The sequence below is a fragment of the Xiphias gladius genome, chromosome 15 (genome assembly GCF_016859285.1).
Source record: "Xiphias gladius isolate SHS-SW01 ecotype Sanya breed wild chromosome 15, ASM1685928v1, whole genome shotgun sequence".
NCBI classification, from domain to species: Eukaryota; Metazoa; Chordata; class Actinopteri; order Istiophoriformes; family Xiphiidae; genus Xiphias; species Xiphias gladius.
This window is the reverse complement of record NC_053414.1, coordinates 1,104,416-1,118,128: the sequence shown is the minus strand read 5'-3', so window position 1 is coordinate 1,118,128 and position 13,713 is coordinate 1,104,416. Positions and strand designations below refer to the sequence as shown.

The 13,713-nt window shown below is 45.8% G+C and overlaps 1 protein-coding gene across 8 annotated transcripts in view; it reads left to right on the top strand.

Moving 5' to 3' along the window:
* The window catches only part of pex5lb (peroxisomal biogenesis factor 5-like b), a 51,329-nt gene that overhangs the window by 250 nt on the left and 37,366 nt on the right, over positions 1–13,713 (top strand). Inside the window, exon 2 of one of the 8 annotated variants that reach the window (XM_040147268.1) lies at positions 1,106–1,195. The exons of the other annotated variants lie outside the window; for them this stretch is intronic. Within the exon in view, the coding sequence (XP_040003202.1) occupies positions 1,187–1,195 (9 nt within the window). The 5' untranslated portion in view covers positions 1,106–1,186. The remainder of the gene's footprint in view (positions 1–1,105; positions 1,196–13,713) is intronic. 8 annotated transcript variants of the gene reach the window in all.

Genomic DNA, 13,713 nt, shown 5'->3' with positions numbered 1-13,713 from the left:
CACAGACCTGGATCCCGTCTGCCTTCGAGCTGGCGGTCTCACACCAGCAGCTCAGTATTAACCAGCTCGGTTTGTGTATTTAACGTCCGTTTTGACAATTAAAACTAGAGGCTAAGGGAAGGACGGGGAGCTGTGGGAGTGGGCGGGCCCGGGTCCGTTGGGCCCGCCCACGGCACCGCCCCTGGATCGATCGGGAGAACAGATTTCTATCGATAAATCACTTGAGCGACCTGGAAATCGCTTGATCGCTGATTGATCTGTGAAGTGTCTGATCGTTTTTCTTTGAACTTATCGATCGTGGTTTTTCCTATAGCTGCTGATTTCTAATCACCCGGATTTGAAAGGTCAGGTGGGGCTGCTACTACTGATCACTGTTGGTAACGATCGGGGATTAAGTTCTCGATTTACTTCAAAATGTCGATCGCGGTTCTCGAAAGTCCAGGTGAACAGAGCTCGCTACGTCCGACCGACGGTCAGAAATCCAGAGACGTTCCGGTTATAATCGTAGAAGAAGAAAACCAGCAAACGTTCCCACCTGAGAAGCCGCAACCAGTGAAAACATTTGAATTGTTTGGTTTGTAAAACTTTCTCAATAAAGCAAAATGTTTTGTCCGACCAACAGTCCAGTTAACGCTGATGCAAAGCAGAGAAAACAGGAAGAGCTGGATGAACGGAGCAGCGAGTCTACGGCACCGTTATCGTATGAATGAATCCTGCGAGTCGAGGCCACGTGAAACCGTCTCTGACGTTCCTTCGGACGGTTTCCGTGCCGGAAACCGTAACCTTCAGAGTTAATGACATGCAGGTTCTGGTTGGTTGAGGGTCATAAAGCTGCCGCAGTGGAAGCAGATTTACAGCTCAGCTGTTCAGCTGAGAAAGAAAGCTGAGCCTGCAGCTCCCGTCAGAGAATCCACCATCGCTCTTTTAGCTCCACGTTCAGTCTTTTCATTCCTCCGCTCGTTTCCATCTCCTTTGTTTCCTCCTGTCAAACCTCTTCTTTAAAGCGTGTTAAGGACGGAATCAGGACCGAGTTTCATCCCGGTCGCTCGGCTTCCAACTCCGGTTTTGAACAGTGCTCCATAAATAAAGTTTTACTCCCTTACAGCGTGCGAGCACCAGAGATTAGACTGATCCAGATGAGTCTGCTTTCTCCAGCTGTGAACGATACCCCAGGAACGCCGTTCTCATGTTAGTGGTGAGTACGTGGAGCCGATCGGTCCGGTCCGACACGAGGGATTTTAACCGATGAACTTAACTGAGCCGAGATCTGATCTCACGCTGCAGGATTCGTAAGGATGTAGTCCGAAGATTTTTTTATTTTTGTTCAGAGCTGCAACAAATATATTTCATTAATTGATCACTTGATCTTCATCAACATGTCCTGTAACCATTTTGATGACAAATTTTGATGAAAATGTCAAAACTGCTTTTCCCTGTTTTATGAATCTGCTTATTTTCGGCGGGACCACCACAGCGTGGCAACCCTCGGGAGAACGGGGTCACTTTCCCCATCAGTCATGGGGAAAGTGACTGATGGAGTTTCCTCATTGGTCGTTGATCTTTCAAAGTGAATTGACGCAAACAGTTTCTATCATGTCTTGAGGGGATCGTTTACAGGCAGCGTTGCCAACTTGGCGCCTTTGTCGCCAGATTTACCGACTTTTCAGACCCTTTGAGCGACTTTTCTTCACAAAAGCACCGAGCGATAAATCCACGGCTTTCTAGACAAACCTTAGGTTCCTTCTGTAGAAGAGAGTCGCCAGTTTCCCTCCTCAGGTAACACGTCTCTATGAGTCTCACTCAACTGACCACACGTCAGCTGACACAGACGTGGATGAGCTTCTAACTTTCTCTGACTGATCATTTTACAGGTAAATACACCTGAAATCAGAGCTCAGCCGTCGTCTTTGACTCGTGTGTCTGGTGATTCTGTCAGACGACGTCGTGGTTATAAAACCAGGATTTTAGCAGCAGAGCAGCAGCCTGGAAGTGACTGCTGGTTAACATGTCGTCTCAATGGGCCACGTTTCAGTCACTGTTTCATACTTGTTCCGTCGTCTGACAACAGAAACAAAAACATGTAAATGAGAACGGCTTCATTGGGAATTCAGCTGCATTAAATTACTGTATACGTGAGCACAGACAGTAGGAGAGAAGTAAACAGATGAAGGGGGGTCCGACCATATACTGGGTTTGGACCTGGTCTTGGTTGCGGCTCCAAACACAGCTTTACTAATGAGACGTGTGTTCTTCAGGCCAGTTTCAAAGTTCTGGGTTTTCTCAGTTGAGTGTTTTCAGTTTAATACTAATAGAGCTGAAATGATTAGTTGATTAATCGATTAGTCGATCGACAGAAACGTAATCACTAACAATTCTGATAATCCATTAATGGTTTAAGTCATTTCTCAAGCCAGAAATTTCCCAGTTTCAGCTTCTCGGATGTGATGATTAATCTAGAAAATGTCAGAAAAACTGATAAACGATTAATTGATTAATTGAGAAAACAATAGATGCTCCGTTTGTCGAGGTCATTTTTCCAGTTCTAAATCTGTTACTGTGGAATTTTTGGCTCAAGGGAATTTTTTAACACAACAGATTTCGCGACTTCATTTATATTATGAGAAACCGTGACAGTGGCTGACCTGATACAAAATAGTTCACCTTTTTGTGTTATTATGGACGTACATGACACACGCTAGGTGTTTAACATCACCGTCAACGTCTCGTAAGTCACTTTGGACTAAAGCGTCTGTAAATCATAAATATCCATCGGACCAATTAAACAAAAGCAGTCCTGGTTCGAATCCAGCCGGCGACCTTTCAAGGATGTTGTTCGTCATCTCTCTCTCCCCTCGTTTCCTGTCATTTCTCTCCCGTCAACCGTCAAATCCAGAAGAAAGCGCGAAGCCGCCGTAGCTTAAATCCTCGCGTCGGACGGCCGTCGCTCTCTGAGCGTAGCTGTGATGACTGGTTGGGAAATGCACTTCTGTGACACACGAGGAACAAACAAGTCTGTTTCTTGAACTCTTATCAATCGGAATCTGGTTTTATCGGCCAAGTGTGAACACAGAAGAAGAAGAAGTAAAAATAAGTAAGGTAATAATGAATAGTAAAGAATGAAATCAGTCCAAAACGGTTCTGATAGTTGTGAAATGTGGACTGTGCAGTGGAGAAGGACGTGAGGAGCACGAAGACTGTTCAACGGTGCGGGTGGAATTCAGTTCTGCCGAGTGTGTGTTTTACAAACACTCTGAGACAGATGCACCGGACCCGGACCAGGACCAGAGCCTTTAGTTCAGTGTGCCTGGGAAAGTGGAGCCCTCAGCAAACGCACAGAGGCGTCTGCTTAGAAAGCTCCAGGTGGGACCGACAGTGACGTTCTGGTCAAATCCAGCCGATCGGGCGTTTGAGGAGAAACAACAGCAAAGCGAACGCCAGTGCAGATGAAACGGAGCGAGAACCAGACGCGTCACAAGTCAGACACGACAAACGCACTTGGACGTGACGGTGATGACGGACACCTGCGCGCCTCAAACACAGGCCGCACTCATTTATTTCTTTTTGTACTTTTCATATTTCTTTATCATCGTTTCAATAAAAAAACGTTTAGAACCAAATCAAAGGAAAATAGACAGAAAAAACAACATAAAGGAAAAATCAGGTGTTCACAGTAGCAACAGTTTTTTGTTTTTTTTACAAGAAGTGAAGAAGAAGTTGGACTTAAAGGACATAATCTGGTTTCTCTGTAGCTCACCTCATTTTATACATTTTCCTACAAGTTTCAGCTGGAAAGAGACTTTTCCATGAAGCTCAGTGAAAAGTTCAAGGTCAGAAGTTCAGGTTTATTTGTAGAAAATATTCATTTGCAGTTGTTTTTTAACGAATATGTTTTTAACCTCTGACCTTTCTTTTCAGAAAATTGACGCTTCTCTATAGCTTGTGTCATTTTTGTCTTTGTTTCTTTGATGAGTGACGGTGAGTTTCAGTGTTGAAGTAAATCAGAGGGTGAAGATGAGTGTTTTTCTGCAGAGCTGAGATCCATCAGCCGGATGTGCTGACTGGTCTTTCTGTCAGATCAGCAGGGTGTGTGTGTGACGGCTGGGTGGATGAAGAGTTGTATGTTCTTGTCATCGATCAAAAGTACAACTACAAGTCGAAACGAGTCGGAGCAGTGAGTCAGTATCACTGGAGAGTTTTTCCTGCCTGAGAGTCACGTTGAATCAGGGAAAACGGGTTCTCGAAGACTTCTCCGTGGTCGACTGTGGCTTGGATTGGACCTAATTTTTTCTTCGCTTTGGACAAAAACATCCGCCGAAATGCAGACTAGAGCCAAAAAACAGACAAATAGGTCAAGTCCACTCTGGTGAGGTGTTCCAGAGCTGTGGAGCCTCAACATCTGTCACCTCGAGGCACTAACCAGGACCTAAGGACAGTCAGGAGACTCCTGTGATACGGTTCGGAGGGGACCAAGAGTTCAGATGTAGTCTGGATCCTGACCTAGTTTTTGGGTATCTGCAGGTCTTGAAAAGTCTTGAGGGGTGGGGCAAGTGAGCAGGTGGAGGCAGCTCCCTGGCACAGTGGTCAATGGGGGAGGGTGGTCTGGCTGAGATGAGCCAGGTGGGTTGTGGGATCTGTAGGATCACCAGAACAGGGGCCACAGTAGTGGGGCTGGTCACTGGAGGGGCATCAGGAAAGCCAGCAGTAGGGGCAGGCTGGGATGTATTTAACTGCTCCAGAACATGGAATCTAGTGCTGGGGTCCTCTTGGGGGGGTCCACGGCCCCACGGGAATGCCTCTGTGATGTTTATTTCCCCACGCAATAGTCCAGGCCTCTGGGGCAGAGGGAGTAGAGCAGTTCAGGGTCTGTGGTTTAGCTCCCAGGCTGGGCCAGGAGTCTTCCTGCAGGACCGCTGGAGCTTTCGTCATTTCTGGCTCTCAGATGGTAGCGGCGCCAAGTGGAGAGTGGTGTCTGCCCCCCCAGCTCAGCGAACCTCTGACTCAGGTGGAGGCATCTGTTGCGTCCGGGTGGAGAGGTGAGCGGAGGCATGGTGCTGGAGGGACAGGTAACGTTAGCGTTCAGGGTAGAGTCGTTAGCAGGCCGGCAGGCTAACGTTAGCTGTTTGGCTAGCAGCTGGCAGTCTGGTATGGCTAGTGGTAGCAGGTTCTCGGGAGGAACGGACAGGGCACCTACATGCGAGGGCTCAGCGATGGTGACTCGTAGAATTAGACCCACGGGAGGCTTTCGGCAGGGCTGTGAGGAAAGTGGAAGTTAGCCGCGGGTATCTGGTCCGCCCAGCTGATCTTTGTTTTTAGCCTCGGAGGCTAATGCAGCGGGCTCAGGTCCTTCTCCAGGAGCAGCCTGATGCAGCTCTTGGCCAGCTGTCTTTGCCTCCTCAGCTCTGTCAGACTAATCAGACTAAACCTGTAGTATCATGTTGTCAGTGAGGACTTTGGGTCTCGATGCTGAACTTTAATCAGACCCAGACCTCTCAGCCCTGACTCTTCAGAGTGAAGTGTCTCCAGACATCATGTATCCCCTCGGCATGTCTCTCCCTCTCATTAAACAGTGTGAATGAGCGTTTGCCCCCCTCCTCCGTGGAGGAGGTTTTACGTTTTGGGTGGTTTTCTGATGGCTGCGGTGCTTGGCGGGGGAAGAGGGGCACGTCTGACCTTGGTGACAGTACGAATGTGAGGGAAGAGAGGATCAGACGGCTTTTCTGAAGAGGCTGGATGCACCAGAGAGCAGCTTCCTGTGGCTCTAATTACATACTGAAGAGCTGACGGAGATTTACTGTGTTTTGACAGAGGAGGCGTTTCTGCTCCGAGCTGCTGCTGGAGGAGTCGATAGAGAGGCTGCAGGTCACCTGATCAGGTTAACACGAAACATGTCGCTCTGCGGAGGATTTTAATCAGAACTCCTTACTAGGACATAATAATTATTATTCGTATACATGTAACTCCAGCAGTAACTCCTTCAGCCTTGGTAATGCCGGTGCCATACTCTTTAATAATGGTAATAAGTTTATTTGTTTAGCACTTTTTGCACAACCAATGTTACAAAGTGTTTTACACACAACAAACAGTAAAAGATACAGGAATGAAATCGAAAAGACCAGTGAACAAGACATAAGATAAAAATGTAAAATGTTCAGAAAAAGACCTAAAAATATTCATAAGCCAAGTAATAAATAGAGCTGAAATATATTAAAATTACTTCACACTATGTTTTTCTCTTCTCTCAAACAAAAAAAACTGATTGAATGGAATGGTATTATATTGCAGCTAGACTTCATTTTTTTCCACTTATCCATTCATCCATTTGACTCTTTTGTCTAAAGTAATGATAAATGAGCTCCAGTCCAAGCCACAGTAGATCAAGTGTCGTATCACGTAAATGTTAAAGCGTCTCAGCGTCCAAAGTTAAAGCGTCTCAGTGTTTCAGTGTGTTCGGGGAAAACTGAGACTTGCCACACTGCTTACTTGACCTGTGCGCGCCGGTTGCCAAACATCTGGCGCCTCACGCACCTCGCTGCTGCGTCGCGTCATTTCGGTGTCTCGCCCATTTTTCACGCGAGCAGCAAAATAGATAGTGAAAAGACCTGTTGATAGTGTCATTATACCAACAACGTTACATAAAACTGACACCTGTCGCTAGTTTCAGTGTCTAGGCTTTATCTGAATATGCCACAGACATGAAAAATATTATTTTTCTAACCATTTTAGCAGTTGCATGTAATTAAAGGAGAAAGTGGAGGCTGCATGTGAACTATACAGTCATAGCAGAAACCCAGCGTAGGCTGTAATTATATTATGTCAGTGAGTTGACAGAACATCAGGTGAAGGGCAGTAGTTTTCTCTCTCGCTCTGATCGAGGGTAAACAAAAATTCTCTCCGTCTAAACCAAATATAAATCAAATTTATAGCGAAATGAGATCAAACAATTGATTTTCGATGGCCATTACCAAAGGCCGACTCCATGCAGAAAGATGGGGCTGGCAGCAGCAACGCCGGCCGAGCGTGTGAGCGCCGCAGTTCGCCGATGCTGCCGTCACGCGCAGGTGACGTAGGCGCTGTGGCCCGGGGCTACGAAACGATAATGTGAGGGTCGGAGCTGTGTGACGAGTTTCTCGGGCCTGACTTTCTCATTGATCTCTCATCTCGATTGCCAGTGTACCTGCTGTCAGTAACCTGGGTTTATGTCGATTTTATCAGAAAGAGAAAGAGAAAAACGGTCAAATGAGAAACTGAATGTTGCAGTGAGCTGCATTAAAACACAGCCAGGTGCTCACAGAGAGCAGGAGGAGGCCGGACGCTGGTTCAACGGACTGAAACTCCGCAGAGGGGCAGACTGTCTGTAGCCGCTCACAGTTTTTCTGCGATCGATCTTTTTAAATGTGGACAGAGCCGCTGTCGTGACCCTGATGTTGGTTGGTTTCGTGATCAAATCCAGATGTTATCAGCCGGCTCTCTGTCTCACTCCTCACCAGATGTTGCCGCGATGCAGTTTTGTTGTTAGGCCGAACAGAGTCCGAAGAGGAAGATATGTACCTGTTCCCGGGTTGTTGTTCAGGTGTTCGACCGTGGACAGAGCTCTCTACTGAAACACCTTCAGACTCGGGGTGGACGCGGATCAATTACAGGCAGAAGTAGTCCTAATGCAAGCCGATGAGCAGAGTGACGAGCTGTACCCGGCTGGTTGAAGACCAGACACGCTGCTGTATTTTGGACCACTTGCCGGGGTTTTACTGCGCGTGCCACGAGGGTCTGATTGTTGCAGACGTCGCGCACACAGCTGCAGAGGAGGTGGGGCACAGGTGGGTGTTCCAGTTCATCCCAGAGGTGTCAATGGGTTGGGGGTCAGGACTCTGTGCAGACCGGTCTCGCTCCTCCACACCAAACTGGGAGAAGCATATCTTTCCGGAGCTGGAAAGAGACAAAGACAAGCTGTTGAGCTGGAGCCGGAACAGCACTGTTGCGCCAAATATCACCGAGTGCTGCGGCAATAAGATTTCACTTCACTGGAACTAAGAGAAACCGGGGAAACAGACCAAGACCAGAAGTGTTTTTCACTTGAAGCTGCACAGTGACATTGATTATCGGTGTGTGTGTGTGTGAGCCGTCGAATCAGAAAATAGTTTGAGGTAAACATCCTGGTGAGGTGTCCAGGTGACAGATGCTTTGACCTGCAGCAACCTCTGACAGCAGCTGCAGCTACCTGCGCTCGCCGCCGTGGCAGGCGCCGCTCTGTTACGCAATAAACTGGTTAAAGTTTGATGAAGTGGTCAGGTCTGCAGCGGAACCTGTTTTTGTTTCATGAAGCAGCTCAGAGTGACTGCAGGGGAGTGGAAACGGCTCAGAGACACGTGTCCTAATGTCTGACACGACACGCGAAAGTAGCTCCTGATGAAGAGGCCTCCGGGGTAATGAAAGGTGACCTCGGTTCATTTGGTCTGAACCAAGGAAAAGAAAAACCCATAGCTTCCTTTTAGTTCTGGGCTAATCCACAGCAGATTCAGATTTTTAAATTGGTTAAAACCTGATCCAGAGAATGAAACTCATTCACACATGTTATTTCATGACTTGGCATGTGACATAAAAAATATTTACAAAACATTAAAAAATAAACTTCAAATGATGCCGAAGTAGTTGTAGGAGCAGCGTCTACCAGCGTTGTCTTCAAAGCCACGTCTTCATCTTCACCTAAAGGGCTGACCCTAAAAATCCACCTCCAGTGTGGGGCCAGTAATGCAGCAGACTGAAGTTCAGCAGAAAACAGTTTTTCCTGCGGGACTGATGATCAGACTGAACACAGGATCCCAGTCGGTACAACACACACACACACACACACACCGGCCTCCTGTGGGACTCTGTGGTTTTCAGTCCGTCAAGCCAAGCAGTGTGCTGTTGTTGTTTCTACACTCTGAGCCTCTTCACGTGTCTCTCACTGATCACAGAGCTGTTTATTATCCAAAGAACTGAGTGTAAAAGCAAACAAGATTAAAATCAAACAGATCAGGTTGAAATCACATTGAACACAATTAGAACCCCCCTGACCGTGTGCAACGTCAAACCAGATCAAAAACCACATCATGACCGGGATGCTCCAAAAACCAGATTGTAACAGGGATTCTCCAAAAGCCGGATCGTAATCGGCCACTTGTGTCCATGTAAAATGCAGCCTGCGATTGGAGAATTTGGGATTCTGAGGAAAAACCCAACCTTTCCATCAGTTTTTCAAAATCCAAATCAGTCATCTGCACCACTTGACCGTCAGACTGCTGTAAAAAGTTATCGTGCAGCATTAGGGATGGGGTGGACCAAATTCTGTTGAGTCCGAACCTCGTATCGAATCGTCTTATGCTGTTTGGTTGGTGGAATGAAGACGTCGTCCTGTATCAGATGGGAACCACAGAGACTGTGCTGAGCTGAGAGGTTGTAGGTTCTCTCAGCTCTGCTCTGTGACAGTCCACGTTTGACCGTCTCCGGTGAACGACCCAAACCGCTTCTCAACACGCTGCTTCTCAGAGGCCTCGCCGTCCTGATTATCTGGCCAGTACGGCTTCGATCAATCCCGCCCCCGATAGATCAGCAGGTCAAGCTGATAGCGAACTTTAAGAGCGCCCTCAGCCGCACCGCAAGACTAAACTACTTGAGTTTCAAATACAAATGGACAGTCTTGGTAACGACTGTGGCGCCGAGTCAGCTCGTGTTTGTTCACGTCAGCAATTGTTTTCCTTCGCAGATGTCTGTAGTGTCATAAACGGGCCAAAGAGACGGTCAAGGAGCGGTCATGAATGAGAGATTTTATAAAGATGCGCTGGTCGCGTAGCTTAATTAATGAGCGTTTGACCCATTTGGAGCCGGATCCCAAACGAAGCGGCCGTCAGGACCCGTTGCTACACAGGACAAACCCTCCCCACCTCCCCGAAACAGACTGTCTTTCTGGTGCGCTTCAGAGTGTCCTCTGCAGGCTGCTGTAGTTACAGTGCGGGTGACTGAGGCACAAAGAGCCACAGGGGGAAACACTCTCATACAAGATTAATTAGCAGTTGAGCTGCTGGATCATTGGAGGATATAAATATCTAAACTCTCCGGTGTCAAATAATCCTCCGTCAGGCGGCTGAGCTGCTGCTTCTGTTGCCCTTGGCACAGTTTCACTACCACACCTTCATTTATAGGTTTGATTTTACTGATTACACCCGAATCATCAGCTCATTAGCATGTAACACTCAGACTCAATATGATTTCTTTAATATTGAATATCTGAAGATATTGACTCTGATCCAGTACTGATATTGCACTAAATGACGCAGCCCCCCCCCCGTGGACGGCAACAACCTGAACATGACATAACAACAAAATTCTTCCTGAAGGAAATGTCTGTGCCAAAACGCTCGGTGGAAATAGACATAGACACAAGAAGAACATTAACACACAAAATCTTCCTGAAATGTCTGTCTTAGTTCATGCTCGGTAGTAATAGACATTAGTAGCAGAGGTAGAAAGCCCAACTAAATAAAAAATAGAATGACACACTTTTTTACTAAAAGTAGTTGAAGTAGATAATAGTAGTAAGTAGTAGTAGTAGTAGTAGTAGTAGCAGTAGTAGTAGTAGTAGTAGTAGTAGCAGTAGCAGTAGTAGTAGCAGTAGTAGTAGTGCAGTAGTAACAGTAGCAATGGTAGTGGCAGTAGTAGTAGTATTGTAGTAGCATTAACAGTAGTAGTAGCAGTAGTAGTATTGTAGTAGCATTAACAGTAGGTATTGTAGTAGCATTAACAGTAGCAGTAGTATTGTAGTAGCATTAAGAGTAGCAGTGGTAGTACTGTAGTAGCATCAGTGGTAGTACTATAGTAGCATCAGTGGTAGTATTAGCAGTAGTGGCAGTAGTAGCAGTTGTAGTAGTAGCAGTAGCAGTGATAGTAGCAGTAGTAGTAGTACTGTAGTAGCATTTACAGTAGCAGTAGTATTGTAGTAGCATTAAGAGTAGCAGTGGTAGTAGCAGTAGTAGTAGTACTGTAGTAGCATTAACAGTAGTAGTAGTAGTAGCATTAACAGTAGCAGTAGTATTGTAGTAGCATTAACAGTAGCAGTAGTATTGTAGTAGCATTAAGAGTAGCAGTGGTAGTACTATAGTAGCATCAGTGGTAGTATTAGCAGTAGTGGCAGTAGTAGCAGTTGTAGTAGTAGCAGTAGCAGTGATAGTAGCAGTAGTAGTAGTACTGTAGTAGCATTTACAGTAGCAGTAGTAGCAGTAGCAGTATCAGTAGTAGTAGCAGTAGTAGTACTGCAGTAGTAACAGTAGCAGTGGTAGTGGCAGTAGTAGTAGTATTGTAGTAGCATTAACAGTAGCAGTAGCAGTAGTAGTAGTAGTATTGTAGTAGCATTAACAGTAGCAGTAGTAGTAGCAGTAGTAGTAGTACTGTAGTAGCATTAACAGTAGCAGTAGTAGCAGTTGTAGTATAACTGTGTGTATGTCAGTAAAGTCCAGGTGAATGCGAACGAACTGTTTGTGGAGCTGCTGCAGCAGCACTGAGCTCAGCTCTGCTGGGACTCTGGGCTGATGGAAGACTGTTTGCTCAGCACAACAGCAGGTTATTTTTAGTCTGACAGCATCTACACCAACACACACACACACACACACACACACACACACACACACACACACACACACACACACACACACACACACACACACACACACACACACACACACTTCCACTGTGACAGTGAGGAAACAGAGAGAGAGAGAACATTAAACAGAAAACAGTAGAAGGTGAAGATACAGACAGAAGTGATCGGTTTCCTTCTGCTCGCTCAGTGTTCAAACAGACCGACAGAAGAAGATGCTGCAGTAGAAACTACAGTAATTCACAGTTAAATGTTGTGGAGCACAAATATGAAGTAGCAGAAAATGTCAATATTCACGCAGAATATGAGTACTCGAAATTGTATTGAAGTACAGTGCTTGAGCAAATATACTTAGTTACTTCCCATCACTGCATCTGCCGGCAGTTTATCTGGCGTATGTACTGAGTTTGACGTTTTACAGCGTAAAAATGAATTTGGCAGTAACCTCTGATGGACAGACTCGAAAGATAAACTAGAATGAATCCATCTGCTGATCGTCTGCTGTCAGGGCAGAGATTTATATTAGTGAATGATGCCTTTTGTCATCCTGTTTCTACCTGGTCAACATTATTCACTGCTAGAGTCCTGTCTGGACTAATAACGCTGATAATCAGTCACCAGAATGATGCACGATGACATCGCCAAAACTGTCCAATTAGTGAGTTAACTGTCAGTCCATGTGACTTCGGGTTTTCAGGTCCTGTTTGATTGTATTGAGTCAGTGTGAACCAGGGTTAGGGACCAGATCTTGTTCTTCTTCGGTTGGGACCAAATGAACTGAACTCCAGGTGTGAAAGTGATCTCAATGACCTCAGACATCTTTGACATTTCTAGCTGCTTATCCGTCGACTTATACACCAACACTGATATATCTATTAGAAGATAAAATCAGATATTCATATTGGCCTGGCTGTAGTGTGAAGACATCAAAAGTATTAAGAGGCCACCACAAAGACTTGTTCATCAATAACCCTCCGGGAGGAGGAGCAGGTTGAAGCAGGAATATCACGTCGCTGCTCTCGTCCTTCCAACTTGGTTCATGTCTGTATTTGAGCCGGTCTAATAATAAAGCAGCGTTGATGATTTATTGATAAACTCGTCCTGCCTGCTGGGTTCACTGAGGCAGATTTCAGTCCGTCAGCTCGTCTTTCTCTGCCCACGGACGTCTGTCGAGACTCGTAATTTCGTCCTCTGAATTGAACTTCGGGAGGTGAACAGTTCGGCCTCGTGGCTGCGATAACTCGCCGATCATACATGTGTGATGGTACTGCAGTGGTGTGTATGGAGTGTGCTGATTCTGGTGTCCTAACAGGAACATTTTGGATGTGAAATGAGGTCGAGGCGTGGCAGAAGGCTTTTAGTTTAAATGGATTATAAGCAGTGTGACTAGAGGGAAACAAAATGGAAGTTCAAGAGATCTCTGTTTTTATTTGACAGAGACACTCTAGCCCCATTTACAAATAGTGGCTTATGTAACTTGTATCTAAAATGTATTCTTGGATTTAGGTCTGATCTTTGTATCCTTGTGTCTAGATTCTTGAAACTGAATATAATCCATGTATCTAGATAGTTTCCTTGTATTGTATATGATCTAGAGCCTTTTATCTAGATTGTACCATTAGATCTAGACCCTTGTATCTGGATTGCATCCATGTATCTAGAACATTGTGTCAAGATTGTATCATTGGATCTAGATGCTTGTATCTAGATGGTATTTTGTATTTGGATCCTTGTATCTAGAACCTTGTATCTGGATTGTACCTGGTATCTAGGTCCTTGTAGGACATGCTAGCTGTTTGTAGTGGTTTGTAGCTACTGTAAGATGAAAATCCCCCCAAACAGCTAAAATTCTAGCTGTTTGTGGCTAACATAACACTGGCTAGCAGTTTCCCCCTATTTCCAGTGTTTGTGCTAAGCTAGGCAAACCCGTCCTAGACCTATGTCAGTACTGGATACGCAGAGAAGAAACTGCTCCATCTGAAACATCTGACAGTGAGGACGACTGGGAATAAGAGGATTTAATAACACGATGGTGTGTTTTGAGTACGTTACTGGTATCGAATCCAGTCTTTCGGTGCAGTACA